At 39.6% G+C, this 17520-nt stretch overlaps 1 protein-coding gene across 7 annotated transcripts in view; it reads right to left on the bottom strand.

The window, feature by feature from the left end:
• Positions 1–17520, bottom strand: part of NFIA (nuclear factor I A) — a 693058-nt gene that overhangs the window by 406951 nt on the left and 268587 nt on the right. For all 7 annotated transcript variants that reach the window (XM_045292063.1, XM_045292066.1, XM_045292064.1 and 4 more), the window contains exon 2: positions 12495–13026. In XM_045292063.1, the coding sequence (XP_045147998.1) occupies positions 12495–13026 (532 nt within the window). The remainder of the gene's footprint in view (positions 1–12494; positions 13027–17520) is intronic.

The raw sequence follows: 17520 nt of genomic DNA on the forward strand, positions 1-17520 counted from the left end.
TGATCCCTTCAGGACCAGTGGTGAGAGTGGCAATACCGGGAGGGTGGAGGGAGGGTGGGGTAGACAGGGGGAACCAATTACAAGGATCTACATACAACCTCCTCCCTGGGGGACAGACAACAGAAAAGTTGGTGAAGGGAGACGTCGGACAGTGTAAGATATGATAAAATAAATTATCAAGGGTTCATGAGGGAGGGGGGAGCAGGGAGGGAGGGGGGGGAATGAGCTGATGCCAGTGGCTTACATGGAGAGGAAATGTTTTGAATGATGAGGGTAACGAATGTACAAATGTGCTTTACACAATGAATTTATGTATGGATTGTGATAAGAGTTGTATGAACCCCCAATAAAATGATTTTTTTAATTTTAAATAAGTGAAATACTAAATAAAATGGAATCATGAATAAATATAAAAGAAGTGGAAAAAAAACACGCCAACCTTCCCATTGTCATGAGTCAATTCCAACTCATAGCCACACTGTAAGACACAGTAGAAGTACCCTCCGATGATTTCTCAGGCCGTACTGTTTGTCTTTACAAGAAGCCATGGTGGCATGGTGGGTATGGAAGGTCAGCAGTTCAAAACCACCAGCTGCTTCTCGGGAGAAAGGTGGGGCTTTCCACTCCTGTAAAGAGTTAGTCTCAGAAACTCACAGGGCACTTCTACTCTGCCCTATAGGATCGCTCTGAGTCGGAATCAACTCAATGGCAGTGACTGGGGGGAAAAAAAAAAACAAACCTTTGAGAGAAGCAGACTGCCACGTCTTTCCCCCACAGCGCAGATGTCATAGGACGGGTGACTCCCTCCCCGTCCTCCAGGCTAGGCACAGCCTAACCACTGTGCCATTGGGAGGCCTTAATCGTGCTTTAAAAAAAACACAGGTCCACAGGATTTTTCGATTAATCAACTATAGTATGTTAAATATTTCATACTCGATATGAATTGATTTCTGCATTAAAGACATTGTTTTCGTTGCCAATCTGCTATTATATCTGAGCCCATATGATTCTGTTTAATAGTATGCTACTATGATATACAATATCTCAATTACTCATTTACAGTAACTCTTTGAGCATCTCCATCCCTCATTCATTTGGAATGTTAAAAAATGCCAAATGTTCGATGTCATCTCGAAACTGAAACCCATCTGTCCAGGGCCGCTCACTGACTTTTACTCCTTCTGCAGCCCAAACTCCTGCAGACGTGGATGAGAACTTGTCGACCTAAGGCCTTGTAATGGCAGTCCCATGGAAAGGTAATGGAATCATCAAAAGGGACAAAAACTGGGACCCTGTAGGTACAAAAAGGAGCCCCAGTGGCATGTGGTTAAGTGCTCAGACAGTTCAAACTTACCAGCCACTTTGCAGAAGAAAGAGGCGTGACCGCAAGCTTGGGGATCTCTACAGCTCTACCCTGTCCTGAGCTGGGGCAGACTCCAGGCCAACAAGATCGCTTTGGTTTTTGTGTTTTAAATGTTTGCTTGTTTTTTTAATTAGGAATTGTGTGTGTGTGTGTGTGTGTGTGTGTGTGTGTGTGTACACACACATATATATACACTTTATGTAGGAGTTCAAATAACTAATCTCTCTAAGATTAAAATGCACAGACTTATAAGTGCTTCTGATCACAGCAGGGAAAGAGGCAGTCACACATCAACACAGAAGAGGTGGTTGTGTGTTTCTGATAGCAACACCTCTCCAAGTTTGAAAATGATTTGAAAAGCTGGTATTTCAGCACCACCATGTTCCTATTATTCATGGCAAAATACCTTCCTTTGTAAAAAATCACCACTCTGCTGAAACCATGTGACTGACCATAGATCCATCTTGCCCAACAGCGTAAAGATGTCCCACAACCCAATCAGGAGCTGGCAAAATTACAAAGGGAAATAAAATTGCCCAAACCATAGCAACAGACACAGCAGCCTGACAGTGTTAGACACAGAGAAACAGGCAGACACTGTTTTAAATAGGATTCATTTTAAAAATATATTTATTGTCATTTCTAGCTCATTTCACTGTTTGCATGTCCCCCCAAAAAGCCATTAAAATGTATGTGAATATGTATGCTGTACAAATGGCATGTCAGGAAACACACAAGGGTTTCGAGAGCACTGTAAGCACCGAAAGAACTGGAGGTATAGTGGTTACACTTTGGGCTGCCATCGCATGGTCGGCAGTTAGCAACCACCAGGCTCATAAAGAGTTACAGGCTTGGAAACCCATAGGGGGTCACTATGAGTCAGCCTGGACTTGATGACAGTGTTTGGTCTTGGCTTGCTACGCACTGAGCATCATAAAGGAGACAGCACTAGGGTGTGGGAAGGGAGAAGCCAGTGGAGCCCAGGGCATTTCTATGTTTTGTATTTCTTATTGACTTGTATTTGCCAAGGCCCATAGGACTGCACAACAAAAAGAGCTGACCTTAATGTAAACTAAGGACTTAAACTAATTATATTGTATCAATATTGACTCATCAGTTACAATCAATCTTACCATGTTAATAACAGTAGAAACTGTGTGGGAGGGTATTATGGAAATTCTGCATTTTCTGTACAATTTTTCTATAAACACAACCTGCTCTAAAAACAAAAGAGGCTATTAAAATGTTTCTAACAGAGTTGACAAGAAAGAATGAGTATTTATTTTTCACAATTCCAATCTTCTTACTTCCCAATTTAACCATTTTTCTTCATGTGCCCTTTCCAAGGTTACTGGTATTACCTAACTTTAGTTTTAAGGGTTATCAGTATGTCTAAGGTATGGGGTGGGCGGACGACTTAGAAAGTTAAATTGCTATTTTATTCAATTTAAGTTCAGTCCAGCCATTTACCATTTAAAGTAATCCTAAATAAACATAATTATGGATTGGTTATTATTTAAGAGCCTTATCTGTATATAGGTGGACCCTGGTAGTACAGTGGAATACACATTGGGCTGTTAACCACAAGGCCAGTGGTTCAAAACTACAAGCTTCTCTCAGGGAGAAAGATGAGCCTTTCTATTCCCTTACGGAGCTATACTCTTCAAAACACACAAAGGGCATTTCTACCATGTATTATATGGTCACTATGAGTCAGCACTGACTCGATGGCAGCGAGTTTGCCTTTCTCAATAGGCCATACGTAAGGGTCAATTTCCCTGTTCATGACTATAAAATTCATGAATTCATACGGGTAAGGCAGATTTTACATTGAAGGTCACTAGGAATTAATCTTGTCTAAGTTTTAAGAAATAAAAATAAGGCTGTCACTGAAGGAGATTAATATGAAACATGTCATCATTTTTTTTTAATTTTCTATTTCAAATGTACCTATATACTCAAGTATAAGCCAAGTTTTTCAGCACATTTTTAATGCAGTTTTTGTGGTAAAATTAGGTGCCTCGGCTGATAGTCAGGTCGGCTTATACTTGAGTGTATACGGTATGTAAAATATATTTTTTAACTAATAAAATTCTATTCTTTTGGCCAAGTTGATTCTTGCTATCTTTTAAATAGCTATACACAGACCATAATCCAAGGACCTTTGGGGGGCACAGTAAAAAGTCAAGTGGCAAGAAAGATCATTAAAATTAGAACTATGCACAAGTACATCTCATTCACATGAGAGAAGCAAAAATAGTCAGGTAAAACCTTTCTGTTTTTAATATAATGTTCACTTAATCCTGGAAGGCCACCCAAAGCATCTAGAGCCAATCAATCTAATAATTTAACTTTATATAAAAAGAAAAAGAAACGTAAACTGGAGTCATAATGCTTCTTTCTATTCACTAGTCAGAATCCAACATTCTAAAAACAAGAATGAACAAGTCAGTCTAGATTTTTCTGCCCCACTACAGGCAAGTGTAAGACCATTTTTCTCTCTCCAACAGAATGGCCTTATCCTGTGGCTAAGATCTGAACACGACAGTTAAATTCTGAATGTTTTAATTTCCACCTGGATTCAAAGTGGGTAAGTGATACCATTTAAATGACATCCAACCCTAGTTAACAGGGTATAAAAGAGGGATTTAAAAAATAATAATTGAGTTGATCTTCAAAGATCCTAAGGTTTAGATTCAGATGGTCTAGGTTTGAATCTTACTCACTTGAGCACTCTAAGACCCTATTCTTACCCATACATTACATATTCACAATACTGCTACTGAGTCAGAGCGAGAGAAACTTATTATATGCATGGCACTACTTAGGACAGAGCATGCCTCAGAACAGACACTCAATAAAAGTTATTTTCCTGTAAGAGTCCCAATAAAATTTTTTTAATGTTTGTACATTATTTTCCTTCCTTCCATACTCCATTTTTCTTTCACACATTGAATTGATCTAGGTCCAAAATATCTAATAAGATTAAGAAAATACTTGAAAGACACTCAGAAAAGTATGAAGTTATTGAGATAGTTGGTTTATTGTGCGAACCTGGTCAATAAACACGTGGGGTTACTTGAAGGGCAGAGGGCTAAAAGGCTCTGTGAGCCTCGCTTTTCTAGTTCTCATGTCTCTTGCTTTGTGATGGTCACACCAGGGTGCAGCTGCCTTAGCCGGTTCCCTGCTTTAGCTGGCAAGGCTCACTTCCTGCAAGACATCCCTGAGGAGAAGCCGCATGGACCTACCCCGATGCAGCCCTGGGTGCTGGAGCAGCCGTGTGGAGACCCCTGCCAGTGCTGAGATGCTTACACATTCACTGACTCGGCTTTCCTCCTGCAGTCGGCATCATTGCGTCTGTTTTGTGAGATGGAGGAGGACTTTGTGGATTGGGGGTGGGCATATGGGTTAATGGGTTAATGTTGTACTTGTGGGCTTGGGCAGCACTAGGTTGGGATGTTTTCTTGATGCACACTTAACCTTTATATAAAACTCTCTCTTATACATGAGTTTCTGTAGATTTGTTTCTCTAAAGTACCCAGACTAATACAGTTATTCTTTTAAGTTTTTCATTTAAGTTATTCTACTTTAATCTCATTATTTAGATTATACTCATTCTGGATTTCGAGTTAGCAATAGATAACAAGTTAAAAAAGAACAACACAGAAATAAGTTTCTTTGTCTCAATTTTAGCTTAGTTAATGTGCCTGTTCTACGATCAAGGAGCCCTGCTGGCATCATAGATTGCATGTTGGACTACTGACTACCGGTAGCTGCAAAGTCAGCAGTTAGAACCACCAGCAGAGGAGGTGAAAGGCCAAGCTGTCAGCTCCTGTGAAGAGTTACAACCCTGCAAACCCAAAGGGGCATGCCACTCCTCTACCTTGTCCTCTAGAGGGTCGCGGTGAGTCAGAATTGACTCGATGGCAGTGAGTTTGGTTTTTTGGTTGTTCTATAAACAGGAAGGCAGGAATATCCTCTGATTGCTGGGTTGCTGTAATTTGCCATTTGTTCAACTTTGCCTTTTTTATCAGCCATGTTTATTTGCCTAAAACACTCGTGGAGACACTAATTCCACTAGAAAAATATATATATTATTGTTCACAGTGGATTGAATAGAACAACACATGAGGAAATGTTTTTCATATTTGAGATAAGACAGTGGGGCAGCACCTAGAGAATTCCGGTGGGTTCAGAAACACGCCAGTTTGGATCAGTAAGTTGTATCTTCAGATACAGGGAAGGGAGGGAAAAAATTGTTACTGTGAAAATCAGCCACCTTTATAAACAAAATGGTAAAAACAGTAAATATTTCCTTCACCCCTTTTCCAAATGTATTTGTGCTGAAGTGTCTCTCACTAGACTCTTATACCCTAAAATGTAATTGTAGATTTGTCCTTCTCACAAATTTAAATAGAAACTCTCAAAGCCCCCAAATAGTCCCTTATCAGAGAAGGGGGTTAAAAATCCTATGCAAAACATCTTGAGGAAAAGGATTACAAAATTCTCCCAGTAGTTCCTCACTGCCCGGAACCCCTATACATACCCATTACTTTAACAGAAACACGTTTAAGAGTGTCTCCACTTATAATTAAATTAATGGTTTTATGTTGCTCTTAACAAAGCAGACTGGTTCATTCATTCTTTCCCCTCCACCTGACTTTTCTTTCCTCAACCCCACCCTTCTGGACTTTGCAATTTACAATATATTTAAAAGCAGTTTCTAACATGTAATGAACGTATCATAGATACTTTGTGAAGAAAGGGAACTGCTGAACACTTGGCTGTGCTCCTGAAGACCCTGCACACAAACCACGAGGCAGCCCTTCCAACAGACCAAGCGGACACTGAGTGGTTTCAAAGCAGGACAGGTGTGCCTCGTGGCTCTATCCGACACCGCAGTGCTGTTCACTTTGTGTGCAGACAAATAACCCAAGAAACTGGACTGAAGAAAAAGAAGTTGGAGAATGTGGAGATTGGAGAATATTACGGAGAATGTGGCAGCAGGAAGGGCGGAAAGCTCATGAACAATTTTGCATATGCTGATGACATAACTTTGCTTGCTAAAAGCAAAGAAGACTTGAAGCACTTCCTTACGAAGATCCAAGACTACAACCTTCAGTGTGGATCATACCTCAACAGAAAGAAGACAAAACCCCTCACAACTAAACCAATAAGCAACGTCATGATAAATGGAGAAAAGACTTACGTTGTCAAGCAAGTCTATCATCGACACCCAGGGAAGCAGCAGGTAAGGACTCAAACTACATACTGCGTTGGGCAAATCTGCCGCACAAGACCTCTTTGAACGGTTTCAAAGCAAAAATGTCACTTTGAGGACTAAGGTGTGCCCGACCCAAGCCAGGGTGTTTTCCATCGCCTCCTATGCATGTGAAAGCCGGCCAAAGAACAAGGAAGACGGGCCAATGGCTGCCTTTGAACGATGGTGCTGTCCAAGAAGAGGCCCAGAAGAACAAGCAAGTCTGCCTCGGAGGAAGTACAGTCAGAAGGCTCACTGGAAGTGAAGATGGTACGACGTCATCTCACATACTTGGGACATGTTAATCAAGAGAGACCCATCCCTGGAGGGGGTCAGCATGCGTGGGTGCTGGTCAGCGGAAAGGAGAATGACCCACAGGATACAGACTGACATAGCAGCGGCAGCAAGATGCGGATGGCACGGGACTAGGTGGTGCTGCATTCCACTGTACGTAGGGCTGCGACGGGGCAGAACCACCTGGAGAGCACCGCACAGACAGATAAGCACGGGGATGCATTGCTGAGGTGGCAGCAGACCAGTGTACGGCACAGCCACTGAACTTCATCTGTATTTTATACTCTTTCTTCTATTTTACTTTCAATTTTTTTTTCAAGAATCTATATTGACATTTGTGAGCAATTAGACTTGTTACTGCTTCTGTGCAAGACTTGAAATGCCAACAGGCTGTTCTGTGTCCTCTGGAAGCAGCGTGAGGTCTTAACCAAGTGAAACGCCCAGTCCTACTGTGTACAACAGTGACCACAACAAAGGCTGTGGTTTCTCCCACACTCCTCTTAAATAGGTTTAAATTAATGCTATTCATCACTGGGTGGGAAAGAAGAGACAAGGCAAATCCAAGCCAGCAGCATTGGGAAATGTTCTTACCAACACTCAAACCTCATAGTCATAAATGAGCTGACCTCTGTAAAAGGTTTACTGCACAACAGCTATGTCTCCTTGTTTCTATGCACTCGTTGCCTTTGACTTTGCGCCTCTTTCATTACACTCTAGATGGGAGGCCATTACTATCATCAAAATACACAGAAAATGCTCAAGGGTACAAACACCCAATTTTATCTCAAGTATGTTAATCACTACTCAACTTTGTTGATCTTAAAAGAATTTTTTTAATTAAAAAAAAAAAAGCAAATGTGTGCATGTAACAGTAATTCAAGTCCTTCTTGGCCCTAGTTTAAAGTTAAAAGTTAGAATTGAGATAGAATTTGAGATAGGGTTGTACTCGCTCTTTTCATTTTAAATATCACAGGACCTCACTTTTACTCCTATTCCCAATCTGCTTCATTTTTGTAAATCTGAGGAACTAAAAGTACATAGCTTTTTATTTTTTTCAGGAGTTTCTAAAAGTATTAAAGAAGACTGATGACTATTTTGTTCTAAGTGTCAGTGTAAATACACACATGCACACCCCTAAAATATATATATTAAAAATATTTCAGATGTACAATACTGTCTCAAACTAATTTGGAAAGCTGCTTGCAAATTATCGTAATTAATTTGGCATAAAAAATAGAAGCATCTAGAGTCTAACGTCATTCACTCAAAATTCTGACAAGAACCATGCTACATTTACATATAGTTAATACTGTACTTCAAGTTCTAGCTTTTGTACGAAGAACCATCCCCACTGCTCCAAACAGCACTCGGTGTGCAGCTTGGATGTGTGCACGCGAGCGCCCGCAGCACACACGTGCTCATACACAGACACTCCTGATCTTACACCTGCTCTGTACCAGTAGGAAGTGAATTCTCAATCTGTCAACATGACCATCTGGTCTATCTGCGTATCCTGGCTTTCTCTATTACTATACAGAGGAATGGCAATCATGAAGCAGAATAAAGCGAAAATGCACCTGAAGGGGCGCGTCTCCTGTTTGATTTAAATGAAATAATACGTGGCCCAGCAGAACAAAGCTAGCAGTGATCTAAATAATTTTAAACGAGCATTCAAGACAGCATAATTAAGTGAACAATATGGTACAGGTAGCAGGGCAATCAATAACCCTGCCACCCCGGGTAACAGCCCAGATACCGGCTGCCCAGGCTCTGCCACAGCGCTTCTAAGGAGTGGCAGGGCCATCGCTGCTCCTGGTCCAAGCAGATCTAACTAAGGAGAGGAGTAGCCAAGAGTAGTCCGGAAGCCATCGGGAACTACTCACCTAAAAGGCCACAGTGCAAAAGTATTCACTTTCTACCTTAAAACCAACAAGCACTTCTGCCCTCACTCGGGCAAATTCAACTCATTCTGACACTGGCTACTTAACACAGAAATCATCTGACAACTTTGGGACATTTATTAGCTTTTCAAAGTGAGTTTTAAGACTTCTAAAAATGCTTCCCCCATCAACTGCGATGAAAACTGCATCGGCCAAAGGTGAAGGTGCTCGTTGGGATTTGGCTTGGGAGCCTAACACCACTTCCAAACTAGCAGCGAACTTGGTTGAATTCAACAAAGTCCCATGTGTTACATTTTACTTTTTAAATGTCTCCACATGGCTGCCCCAGAGCTTTTGTTCAACATTACACAGGTAATAACTATAAAAAATAAATTGCAACATGACATTCTATGGTCTGATTACTGCACTCTACCTCTCTCCAAAAGATGAATCCTTCAAAAATGTAAACTCTAACAAAATTTACCTAACCCAAGTCAGACTCTATCCAGAATCTGATTATATTACCAGAAGTTATACAGAAGCAGAGGGGGGGGGGGACTCTCCAGAAAGTTCTCGGTTGAGTGCCTACTAATGAACAAAGGTTAACTTTATCTAAAAGGTCAAATGCCTGGTGGCTAAGGTTATGACCTTAACAACTTAAATTGTGACCTTGCCACGTGCCGGGTACATTGTAGATTCTGATACAGATCATCTGGTAAAGACTGGTCATAAATTAGCTTTACTGTTAAGACATTCTCAAAACAAAACAAAAAAAATGCCACAATACCATATTTCCAAGTTGTCATACGATACATGGGAAGCACAACTCAAACAGAGACCAAATGAAGGGTAGAAACTGGTTTTCCTCTCTGACACTTTTAACGAGATGAAATCCTCAGGCTTGTGGAATCAGATTTCATTGCACTTTACTGTTTATCAGCCACAAAAATTCACAGTTCTGACACCACTTGATTTGGAGAAAAATTAGGATGTAGTTCATATAATATATTTTAGCATCTCTATAAGTCCCAGGATAAATCACCCTTGTTTTTTAAAAACTGATAACTTATTCTGCATTAGCTTCTGGTGTGTGTGTGTGTTCTATGATTTCCACTCCTCCTGACCAAAAACCAGGCCTATGCATTAAATAATGATTACTGCGCTCACTTGGGGAAGGGAAAGATCTCATTTCTTGAGGCCATCTCGGAGAGGTGGGGGAGGCATTTTGAAAGAAAAAAAATATTCTAAGAGAAAAGAGGGGGTGGCACTGTGGGTGAAAAGAGCACAATGGCTGTGGCATGTATCTGGAAGCACGTTTCAGAGTCTCTGCCTCCCGCCAATACTGGCAAGTCCTCAAAACTTTTAAGGAGGTAAAAACATTGTTTAGTGTTTCCAAATCTTCAGTATTATAACAGATGCTTGTCAAATCAGTTGCATCCAAACTGACTGATCTACCTCATATTTATATTGGCAATTTCCTTGACACAAATAACAGGTCTTTAAATCTCTTAAGTCCCATACGGAATATTTTCAGACAAAAGGTCCTTCATATTTTCTTCTGCAATCTTCCTGTTGCGCACCCAGAGCAGCAGCCATGGCTGCGGAACTGTGAAAACCAATGGCCTAACACTTGGCTGGCATTCAGGCGTAAGGAGGGATTCTGGGATACACCAGGAAAACCAAACCGAAAGGTAGTCTGATCCATGTTGCTGTCAATAAATCTTTCATAGGCAATAAGGGTGCTAGCTCTCTTCCACAACCTTCTAAGTGTCATTTTAACAACATAACCCTTCAGGTAAGGAAACAACTAGCAACCGTGTTTGCTTTAAGGATCTGGAGCAGAACAGCATAAAAACCGACCCGTTGGTAACAGGAGAGACAGGTTCCATCTATTCAAATGTACTGGAAATGTTCAAGTCAGAAATCGTACAACGAATACCACTCACGCTGACAAAAAACGCAACAGGCGTGCATGCCATGTAGATGTTCCCTGGGAAGGGAGCACACACCAAGCGCTGCTTGACCTGTGGGCACAAGCAGGTTCCTATGCGGGACAATTGTAGCACTTATTCCAGTTTACAAAGTATTTGCTTTTCTGCGCATCCAAAAGATAAACATTAGATTTTTAAAGAATGTTTGGTGAAAGCAGTCATCTCACCCATGTTTGTTGTGTACCCTGCCTTTATCAACCAGAATCTTCACGTATATGTGCCCATAAAGTGGGAGACTCTGCTTTTTCAGGAGGCAAAACATTGCACAATAGGGCTGAGAGGTGGAGCAACTTGTTCCTTTACAGACATCATTTGAGAAGTCCTTCCTTTTAATTTATGCTGCCTAGAACTGGCTAAAGCAACAGGCATTTCTTATCATTAAGTATATGTTTTCAAAAACCCAAATATTTGAAAACCTCTCAGATCATGTCCTCGAAAATACTCATCTATCCCCTGCCAACGAAATGCAAATGGCGATGTGACATGCTGGCAATGTTAATTTCTCCTGTTTCTCTTGTGAGGGCAGATGGGGAACAAAAGTTCTGTCTCTAAAATATTTATTGAGAAAAATAAGAGACTATTAGCTGACTTCTTTAAAAACAATCTTTTTTTTTTTTTAATTACAACTGTTTTTCAAATCCGTGTGGCCCGATTTTACATGTAACATCTTCCCTCCCTTTTGTGGGAAAAAAAACAAAAGTAAATACCTGAACCCCGAAACAACCTACTGGTAGGATTCCATAACCTTCTTTCTTCCATCTGACTCAAGTAACTGCCATGAAGGTAATCTAGCAAGGCCGATGTGTACACATAAAAGTCAACAGTTACACAAGACCCGCGCTTTCACATAACACAAGGAGCCTTTTGTCTAAAAACGAGACTACAGGAGCCAAGTTAAAAAATGCATTGTTTTATCCAGTTCTCAACAGTTTTATCCTGAATACTATCCTAAATACTGAAACATGCACAAATAAAACATACCTTGAAAACAGCCTCAAAACCATACAGAATTGTATAACAATCAAAGTGATTCATTAGAATTACCAATATCGATTTTTCCCAAAGTGTTTATGTACTCACTCTATGAGTTAACTACTTTTAGTATTAACCTATCAATGACTTAAAGAATTGGTTTCTTTGTTTCCCTTAGTATCTTAGACAATACTAAACATTCCTCAATTCTAAGCTACTACTATTTTTTTCCTTCATAAATGATCAGCCATTTGATAAGTAACCTTACCTCCCATTTCTCTTTAATTGGCAAGGGGTTCAAAAGGCCCCAATTGGTTAAAAAAAACTCCCAGAAGAAAAGCAACTAAAAATATTGGCCTTGCTAACACAGAGAAGGCTTTTTTTTTTAAACTAGCTCACTTGCCAATTACAATGTAAAGTGTCTCTCACCCAGATTCAAAAAAAATGTGTTTTAAAACATGTCCTTCACACCTGATTGCCAACAGCCTTGATAACAGGACTTACCAAAAGACCTCAACTGAGTGAGAAGCCGACCAAGCCTCCTGCTTTCCCACCTGAATGAAGGTGGCACCTCAGGCCGGAGCTTCTCCGACAAAACCTGCCTTTGAAACCACACTGTCTTTGCGCCTGTGGCCTGTGAGCTAAGGAGTTCAGGAGGGGCTAGCACAAACAAGAGGTGACCAGGAAAGAAGCACAAGCAAGAAAGTGGAGCAACTTCTCACCACGTCACTTACCTGCTGCATGCACAAAGTATGCCAAGTATAAATCGAGTTCCTTAACAGAAACCCCTATGTGATGGGGCTGGACACAGAGCCCTGGATTCGAGCACTGCGGGGACTTTACAAGGCGCTCACCATCAGTACTTTCCAGCGGAATACCTTTAAATAAAATCACCATGACCAGGTCCAACCTCCAGACTTTATCTGCCTGGCGGAGGCAGTCAATTCTTCGCATCTTGCCTTTCTGGTCTGGGTTGGAAAGAACACAGCATGGAGGCTTTTTCCCTGTAACCGTAAGAACAAAATCCTCTCGGTACTCAGGGCGGATGTCTTTCCGTAACTTTGCCAGCAGTCTGGATGCCCACTTCTGCTTGACCTCTGGTTTTTCACTTAGCAACTCATCCTTCACGGCTCTCTCTTCTTCTTTTGACATACGTTTTTCATGTTTTTTGAAGTATTTTCGTTTTCGGGCCTGCAAGTTGAACCATGTGTAGGCGAAGGCTCGGACGTGGGGCAGAAGTGCTTCGATGAAAGGATGAAATTCATCCTGAGGAAAGTGAGTCAAAACAAAAATATGAATGCATTGAAGGAAAAACAAATAACAACATTTCCTCAATTGGTTACTTTAAAAAAAGTTTTCATTTCACTTGAAATTTGATGTAGCTATTACATTATCAAAGTCATGCATAGAATTACTACTAAAAGCTGTGAAGAAAAATCGAAAGGAAACCATTAGAATCATTGCCCACAATCTAAACAAGAACATGGCTACATTTTTTTTCACTGTTTTGATATATTCGCTTCAGCGCACCAAGTTATATTGTTGGGCCTACTTCCCAAATCCTTTAGATTGTAAGTGAAGTTTATCTAAAAGCTTATAACAATATATAATCTTAACCCTGTTTCAAAGAAGCCATATCTAATTTTGCTCCAGCCTTGACCTCACTACTTGTAGTACAGCCAGGGCCCGGCAGCCAGATTGGCAAATCCTAAACCTTTAGATGCCAGTTCATGTTTATGGAAGTCTAAGGACGAAATTTGTCTCTATAATCAATGAAAACAAAGACTTTCTCTCTACAAACACTCCATGCTGGTTCTGCTCTGTTTCTTATTCAGCCTGGTAATATCTTAACTCCTCTTTTATCTATTACAATTATACTTTTTTAATTTTGGGTGAAGAACTTAGAAAATGTTGACAGGTCCACAGATAATATAAGAAATAAATTTCATATACAGTCAACTAAAATAAAAGATCACTCTCTAAGACAGGATTGATGATACTGTGAAAATTTTCTCAGGAAGGAAAAAAAAATTTTTTTTAAGGAAAAGAAAGAAAAACAATGCATGGCAGAGAATAGAGAGCATCTTTGTGATGAAATGGTCAAAACTAAATGAATTTACTGGTAGACATGCGAAAAACCTTCAGTAATAGCCATCCAAGAAAATAAAATACTTGAATTTTAAAATGTATTTTAGTAATTTCCTCAAAGGGAATGATAAATTCACTGTTTACAAGACTTGAGGAAAACGCTCGTGGTTGCCTCTTAAAATTCAAGTTAGTTGAAAATAAAATTTAATTGGAGTCATGTCAATTATTCTTCCTCTTTTACTTAAAATATTTTATTCTTATACCCAGCATTTTCTTAGTAAACATTTAACATTAAATAAAAAAATTAAACAGTAACCTCCACAAGGTTTTCTGATTACATTCAACTTTTGATTAACCAACCCACACTAATCTTACATAACTTCTTGCTGCCGTGAAACCTCCCCCAAAAGATAAATTATTTACTTTCAAATAAATAAGGATAAGAAAACCAAAGAGACATTTGATGACTTTTCTAAACAAAGCAGCACAGACAGATGTTATGAAATGCATTACTTTATAGTTTATAATATCCATCTAAATATTCCTCAGAGGCATACGTAACTGGAATATCCAAAACAAGCTCACTATTAGAGCAAGTATTAAATGTTTTCATGTTCAAATATAAACTAAAATGAGAGGTTAGAATTGATCAAATATTTTTAAAATGAAGTTCCTTAAGCTACTATAGATTAAAATCATTCACCTAAATATTATGTGACTACTTTTTAAAAACAGGTGTATATTAATATAATGTATAATAGAGACTTCAATAAGTGACATGTAGTTTTTCCCTCTCTGCACAAGTTTTCAGGCGGTGTTTCAAGTTTCGTTTTGAAAACTGCTTTTTCAATAAAAGAATCCAAAGGGCAAGTCCATTTTCATAACGTGCACTCTTGAAGTCGAGGGAAAATAGAAAAATACAAGAATTATATTACTCTTTGCCATAAACCGTTAACATTTTGAAGTTTTCTGATTTTACACATACTTTAGAAGAAAGAAAAAAAATGTTTTTGCAGGGGGGCTACTTTTTCAAGTCACGGTTTATCTGCCAAGGTAGAAACCAAACCGCAACGCATTTCAACATTACTAAATTCTGAGCTCATCCTTGAAGGGCTCTACAATATGTAAAATTTATGTTTGAAACAGTTCTTCACACTGGCTGATTTTCTTATATATACAGGCCATGCTGGGGAGCAAGGCTCAGTGGCATTATGCAAAGAACTCTTTGAGTCTACCTTAAACTACAAAGTGAGCTTTCACAAAAAGCAGGATTGCATTTTAAAGTCTCAACAGCCATTCATAATGCAAAGAATAACTCATCTCTAGGCAATTCACATTTACTTTAAAACTGTATCTTATTAAAAAGCCTTATGAATATCAGTGTACATTTAAGTAAATCTTCTACTGTGGTATTTTAAGTGTTCGAAGAGAATCCCATCATTCTGCTCAGAAAACTGCTAAGTGTGTTCATTTGTATCCTAGAGGGTTTTGTTTACCTGCCAACCACATGCCCATATATCTCATCATAAAGAACCTTAAACAAAGCCAACTCTATCAACTAGTCATTAAAAATAATCTAAGGCCCAAATTTTGCATCATAATTATTAGCAACTTATTATTCCCCCAAAGATTTCAAGAATGCCCCAACAAAAGTACATGCTATTCTGTAGAACTTTACTCACTCAGGCACAGTTAAAGTGCTAGGTAGTTTTTTTTTAAAGTATACCCTTCTCAACTCATGATTAGAAATATTCCAAAACATCAAAATTACAACTATCAGTAGCTTAAAAGAAGTGTCCCAGGATAGCATAAATTATTAGCTTTTCATTCCAAATCTTTTTTAAAAAGCAACCTTATAAATCATATTGCTGCTCATGTTGTCACCTTCTGTTTCAAAATATTCACAGAGAAAATAGAGGCTATTTTCTACATATGTTTAATGAGAAAGTTGGAGGCCATCAATAAAAGCAAACCTGTAAACCGGTTTCAAAAGCGGTATGACTTTGAATCAGCATCTTAAACGTTGATCTAGTTGAAAGTAAGCCAAGTTTGGGAACCACTGAATGCTGATATTTCTGGAAATGACTTCTTAAAAATTTCTGCTGGCTTGTCATTATATGGCCAGGTACATGATTTGGTTATGCTATGTCCATATGGATTAAAAGAAGGTATTTGGCATTTTCTTGTTAAACTTTCTGAACATTGTATATAAGTAAATGGAGACTGCCCTTTCATTTAGGGCATATCTATCACTACGCTTTCAAGATTTTTTTTTAATGAGCAATAAACTAAGTATTTCTTCTACAAGGGGCCTTAAAGCTTAAAAAAATCTAGCAAGTTAAATAAATTGTAAACCAGTTTTTTAAAAGGACTCATAAACTGTATGATCTCTCATTCAGTATTTCGCGTACGTTTTCTTCACAAACTAATGCACTAAGTGTTTCTCTAACTAGTGGTTCCAGAGGAAGGCCTAGTGAATGTATCAAGCTCACTGCCAACTATGCAAGGGGAAGAGGGAAAAAACAAACAAACAAACAAAAACTGTTCTTAATGTGGTACTAGGTTATGAATCCAGAGACCAACTTTGTTAAATACCTATGTCCTGGGCCTGGGCAGGGATGCACAGGTACCCTTAGGCACCAGCCCCAAGTAAAAATGTATCTTTCCACAGCTCACTTGAGAAGACTCTGTTAGGGGCCTTTCCTTCGGCCACTGCTGCCCACTGGTACTATCTGCAAGTTCTGAACCTTGTAAACTTTTGCCAGCTAGAACTTCAGTCTTTGAATCTCAGCATTTTCACTGGTCGGCAATTCATTCAAATTATCTTGCACTTTGCATCTTATCCATATGCAATTGTGAACCTTGCCAAAAGTGGTTGGAAAAGTTTCATTCCATACTTCCACAAGTTACTAAAATAGGAAACTTGGAAGTTTGTTAGGGGAGGGGGGAGTGAGAGAACTTTCAAAATAACTAAAAACAACTGCTATCCATTATTAATGCTAGGCCTAAATCCCAAACAGACCATTTCAACATAAAAAATGCATTTAAGAGTCTTCTGAGATCAAATAGTCGGTGTTATTACTGTGAGATAATGCAAGAAGAAGGGATGGCATGTGGGAAATAAATTCAGGATCTAGAGAGGTGAAGGAACACTATTGATACTGCTCAGTCTCCCGAAAGTATTCATTTTCCCGAAACTATTCCGTTAAACCGTTATCTCCTGCTAAATGAAGGAAAGAACTGGCAGGTTTTTAAAGGAGTAGTTAAAAAAATTTTTTGTTCATGTTTTTTTTCTTTTTCCCTTGAAGCCTACAACTCCATCTAAGTGATTAATGATCAGATCGAAATGTACCAAAGCAGTATGAAGGTTCGTACTTGCCCCCTCCCCAGTTTTTTTTTTTTTAATGCAAAATCACTTTGACTTCACGCCCTTTAGCCAGAGCAAATAAATAATATATTCAAAGGGGACGAGATTGGGAGCCGCAAAGTAGCAATATTTTGCCTGGCGGCGGTGCAGACGAGGGCGGGCTGCAAAGAGAAGGCATGGGAGGGAGGGGCCCCCGGTGGGGCGAGGGAGACCCACGCTGCCAGTTGAGTCCCCGGGAAAAAGTTGCCCCCGTCCTGCGCGCAGAGCGGCCGGAGTCGCGCGGCGGCGGCGGCGGCGGCGGCCGC

The sequence above is a fragment of the Echinops telfairi genome, unplaced genomic scaffold, assembly GCF_000313985.2.
Source record: "Echinops telfairi isolate 266 unplaced genomic scaffold, ASM31398v2 ScPeMD7_443;HRSCAF=831, whole genome shotgun sequence".
Taxonomy (NCBI): domain Eukaryota; kingdom Metazoa; phylum Chordata; class Mammalia; order Afrosoricida; family Tenrecidae; genus Echinops; species Echinops telfairi.